We start from the raw sequence: 5276 nt of genomic DNA, 5'->3' as shown, positions 1-5276 counted from the left end.
TGTATTTCGATATTAACGCTTAACTAAATATAACATAGTTAAACTATTGTTTTTAAGACAAAAACGTAGGCCCGTATAACAGGCGAAAAGAAGGATAATGAAGGGTCTTGTTTTTTATCTGCTTCCCTTTCTTAACGATAAAATCAAATCAATGTGCATGATTCACCCTTTCGAATAATTCCGTAAATCCAGAATATTTTTTTATTGCCTATTGTAGTTTGTTATGCACTGGTTGTGTCTATTATACGCTCCATAAATAAAAAGATCCTTTTTTTATTCGTTTCGCTTTCTTAATGAGGACATTGAGTTATGTCTCTGCAGGAATCACTCTGTATAAATAGCTACGTATGTGTGAAAGCTCGCTTGTTTCTTATTGGAGTAATTACTGTACTGGTTTGGTGTTGTATGCATTCACGAAAGAAAAGACTTTTATTTTAATCATTTCACTTTTTTAATGGCGACATCAAGTCAAGGCTCTACTCTAATGACTATCTATAGAAAACGGTTTATGCCTAGTATTCTGCTTGTTGATGACGAGTAATTACTCCACTGCTTGTGACTCGCATGCGATTAAGAAGAAAAATGTTTTTTTTGTCGTTCCATTTTGTTAATGGCGACATCAAATCAAAACTATGCTGGAATCAGTCTCTACGAGTATTGGCTTATGCAGCGTAATAGCTCAATGGTCTGTATTAATAAGTTTCAAGGGCACCGACAATGTATCGGGCCTAAGTAGTATACCGAGATCTTGTCCCAACATTATAAAGAATGTTGGAGGGTAGCGGAACACTCAGGACATGGAGCTTGCTTGGTAGTGACTGGAGTAGTATGCGCTCAAGGAAAAAAAAGACATATTTTTATGAGCTTCGCTTTCAAAGTGGCGAAATTAGGTCAAGCCTCTGCTGGATTGAGTCTATAGCTACGTTTGTCTGAAAACTCTCTTGCTGACCGAAGTATGTACTGCACTGTCGTTGTATCTTATGTGCTAATTTTTTTTTTCGTTCCGCTTTCTTATTGGCCACATCAAGTCAAGTGTCTGCTGGAATCACTCTCTATGAAAAACGGCGTATGTCTGGAAGCTTACTTCTTTCTGACTAAAGTTTGCGCTGCAATTGCAGTGTCTGTAATGCTTTCAAGAAAAAAATCTTACTTTATATTCTATTCTTCTTGGGTATATCATATCAAGGCTCTGTTGGTATTACTATTTATGATACAATTAAATTATGTTACTAAAAGGTAATGCTTTGTTTACGTTTATATAAATTAGGTGTATGATAATTTTTTTTAATTGGCTCTTTAGACGTGGATGAAAAACACTTGGATCTGCCTTACTGGAAGTAGCCTGTGTGTATTTTTGGAAAACGTAGAAGAGGTAATGATCTGGGTCGTAATTTGAAGTCTTTTTCTGATGTCCCACTTAGATATATATTGTAATCGGAGCTTGCTTTGGAGGTTATATTGCGAAGATGACTACAATGCTGTACCCTTTACTTAGATGAAACACAAATTTTCGAACATTTCTGATAACGAAAATGTATGTTGTATGCGAGCTTTAAATACACTTTAACTAAGGTAATTTGCTTGTGCTACGACAATTGAAGTATTTTCAATGCTGTCGTATTTATTATATGTCAGCTGGTAATTTCAGAGTTCACGTAACACCGAAAGCCTATTCAAGTACGGCTTTAATACTATATTATCCTTACTGCTCTTTCCGGGCTTATTGACAGCTTGGACAATATTTGGATATAATCTACACACGGTGGCAGGGTCCCGGTTGTAGTTCTAGTCGTATTCATTATGTTTAAAAGAAGTCATTATTTTTATGTTCAATAAAATTTAGCTCCTTTTTGGCAACCTGTTTATTACTCGGTCTTATTTTCTACTTGGGATTTTTGGATTTTTCATAATGGTTGTAAGTCAAATGAGCACAACATTAAATAATTACCAGCTCACCATTTTTATAATAATGTTTTAAAAGAAAAGTGGACAGTCTCTTTTCACCCTCGAAACAAAGAATTAGCATATGAAATCTCATAAAATATAGAAATAGTTTGGGCCAAAACATACTTAACGGTATCTACTTCTCCTAATAAACAATTTAAAAATGTCTGGTCAAAGCAAATTACACAGATAATTTTATTTATCCATATTGTCTAAAGTTTTATATGAATTCAATGTTGTTAATAGAGATATCGCTCCCAAAGATCAGCGTGATACTCCTCAAAAGTATTTTTGTTTCTATGGAGAGTGATAAGTTGAGGCTTAAATGTAACGGATTTGAAAGATTACCATTATTGTGTGGAGAATAACGGTTATCTTTTGATTGGAAAATATGGGCTTTGGATCCTTTCGCGCGGCTTACAAGCTACGTTTTACGGAGCAACACAAGAATAAACGGCTTTATTGGGTCAAATTTGTTGACAATAGGGACATGGAGCAGTGGAGGAAGCGTCGTTTGTTCTGATGGGTCATGTGTCTCTATTACAAGAAATGATGGGGGTAAGCGAGCAATTTGTAAAACTGGAGAAAGATATTTCGAGAATGATATCGTTCCAACAGTGAAGTGGAGCCGAGGTTGGATACTGATTTGGGGTTGTTTTTGGGACGGTGGTTTCGGACTTTTGACGACCATTGACAGCACTATTGATCAAGACAAGTGTATCAATATTTCAGCAGGTGTTATTCACTCTTGGTTCAAAAACTTAAATAACAATGATAATAGAAGGTTTATTATACTGGAAAAAGGGGCCATCTGTCATACTGGGGCGTATGCTAAGTGGTAGAAAGAAAGCCACTGAGACAGAGGTTTTGAGTACTAGCCTGCTCAAAGCCCGGATCCCAATTCCATCTAACATCTTCGTTAGGATTTTGAATTGCAAGTACGTGAAAGAAGACCATTGATAAACAATGTCAAAAGTTTAACGGCAATTGTTAAGGAGGAACGGGAGAACTTGTCTATTGAGCTCGCAGATAAATTAATCTTGATTATGACAAACTGATGTCTGACTGTAATTGATGCTCGTGGTGGTCGAACGAGATATTAATTTTTTTCTTTGTTGAGGATTTCATAGATTATAATAAAAGAATCATCACATTTTACATAATAATGGATGATCATGTATAAATATTCATGGCTCACACTTCGCCCCATCTGTTATCATCAGAACCGTTAATGTCTGTGCACAAGGTGATTTGCCTTGTGGCGAGTAAAATATTATAATACCATAAAAGTATAGTACAATCCCATAGGCGGAATATTCGGTCACTGAATATTGCACGCACTAAACTTTCTCTTTGGCATTTACGTAATGTCACCTGCGGAGATGAATTTAGATCCTCACGTACTTTTGTCTTTACTTTGTAAGACAGAAATTACTTCATAACATATTTATTTAAACAGACATTACGTATAACATTATATCATATTCCTCTAACGCGTCACATATATTATCCGAAAGCCATCTAATCATTTAGTATAAATACCTGTAGTTTTTGCTAGTAGAATTCCTTAATCTAAATTTTCTCGAAATAAAAGATATACAAAGTTCTAACAGTATTTTCTTTTGTTACCTTAATTTACATTTTATCTCCATCCCAAACATTCTTTACAAACTATTTATTAAAATATACGTTTATTGGGTCTATTTGATAAAGGTTGCCTGTTTTTTACGGTTTTTTGGGGGACTTATGGATACTGCATTTATTTCTGTTTAAATACGTGCGAAATTTACTTGTACATTAAAAGAAATTTATGGAGAATTTCAATTTTGTATCGCTCTTTCTCTCTACGAGCTCGTTCTTCGTTATAAGGGAGTTCCTCTTGTCGCACTGTTTCCATGAAGCTAGAGAATCGAATATATTCGAAAGGAGGTAGAATGCGTTGAGGAGCCTCTATTGAGGGCGACGAAGAAGATTCTGTTCACGGCGGAAAAGGAGATTCTGTTGGGTGTGGCAGATGATTATTTGTTGAGGATGCTAGTTCATCAGATTTTGAAGACAATAAAACATCTGTGTTTGATGGTGGTGTTTGATATGCTCGGGATGATGCTGTATCCTTTGATGATGGTAATGATGATGATATTAAAGAACGTACTCCTGATGGAGTATGTGGATTAAAGGTGGGTGATGTTTTTGGTTTGGAAGAAGATGGCACGGATATAAGAAGGGCCGGTAAATTTTGTAATGGATGACTATGTGATACTGCTTGGGGGCATGTCCGTGGTGTTGCATTCAAAGATGATTTGGGTAAATCCACTGGAGACTGTGTTCTTGTTTTCTTTCGAGGCAACACTTCAGTTGTAAGAGGAAGGTCTATTGTAGATCTTTTGCCTGCTGTGTGTGGCTTAGAATCTTGGGCTGTTTTGGCTGAATATGAATCGTTCGTAGCAACATCTAAAGCAAAGCAGAAAAAGCATCAGTCTCGTATATGGGTTATTCTTATTTGCGCTTTCTTTCTTACTTACCTGTATTATAGTTTGGATTTTTGTCCATCGCAAGAGCAGTGAAAGCTGAGATGATTTGGTTGAAGGGTTTTCCCCGACAATCTGTAAAATAGCTTACTCTTAAAGGTGCATTCACTAAATGAGTACCTGGTTGAATATCCTTTAACCATTTAAAAGCAAGTCGACGGTATTCGCGTGATTTTTCTATGTTTGTAATAGGCCAAACTTCCCTAAAGGTTGATTTTACCTTCTTTTTGTCAAGAATACTGAACAGGAAATAACTGACATGTTCGAATGCTTTAATACTGTCAGCATTGACTGTAAATGTTTGTTGATTGACAACCCATTTGCTGTTGCGCGGTGGTTTGAAACCAAGTGAATGGAGATTACGAACAAATGTTGACGCTGCGGAAGATCGAATGCTTTTTCGTGACATGGCCGTTTTTACAAAAAGAAAAAAAAAATAACAGTGAAAAAAAAACCAGAAATAGAGCTGCGCAATTTTTAACTTATACCTTAATTGGTGGTGACACAAAAATTGGTGTGGGAAACTGAATTCCTCTTGGATACAACGCGTATGTAAATCTCACGGAATAAATAAAACCATTTGACTAGCAATGTTATTACATGTATTTCAGAGAGTTTTTTGTACATGTAACATGCGGAATGAGAACAAGATAACAATCACGATAAACACTAGATCAGACTAATTGGGGATGCATAATGCGGTCTTTAATAAAGTTTACAAGAAATAACAAAATCCGTCCTGTATGGTAGTGACTTTTATTATTTGGGCTTTGATCTGTTTTTTCACGATCTTGTAATTGTTAT

The 5276-nt window shown here is 35.8% G+C and overlaps 2 protein-coding genes across 2 annotated transcripts; one reads left to right on the top strand and one right to left on the bottom strand.

Annotated features, from left to right (window-relative positions):
* Positions 1–632: 632 nt before the first annotated feature.
* On the top strand, positions 633–2023 carry EV154DRAFT_479775 (uncharacterized protein; the record flags this gene model as incomplete). Its single annotated transcript, XM_051598286.1, has 6 exons — positions 633–732; positions 1268–1269; positions 1301–1372; positions 1496–1534; positions 1844–1915; positions 1982–2023. 6 exons carry the CDS (start codon positions 633–635, stop codon positions 2021–2023), a joined length of 327 nt encoding a protein of 108 aa, XP_051459520.1.
* A 1899-nt stretch (positions 2024–3922) lies between these two features.
* On the bottom strand, positions 3923–4881 carry EV154DRAFT_584412 (HAUS augmin-like complex subunit 6 N-terminus-domain-containing protein; the record flags this gene model as incomplete). Its single annotated transcript, XM_051606733.1, has 2 exons — positions 3923–4395; positions 4467–4881. The coding sequence occupies 2 exons, from the start codon at positions 4879–4881 to the stop codon at positions 3923–3925; spliced, it is 888 nt and encodes a 295-aa protein (XP_051459519.1).
* Between the last annotated feature and the right edge of the window lie 395 nt (positions 4882–5276).

Source organism: Mucor mucedo (assembly GCF_025094135.1).
Source record: "Mucor mucedo strain NRRL 3635 chromosome Unknown EV154scaffold_28, whole genome shotgun sequence".
Taxonomy (NCBI): domain Eukaryota; kingdom Fungi; phylum Mucoromycota; class Mucoromycetes; order Mucorales; family Mucoraceae; genus Mucor; species Mucor mucedo.
Note: the sequence above shows the minus strand (reverse complement) of the source record. Positions and strands in the feature narration are given on the sequence as shown.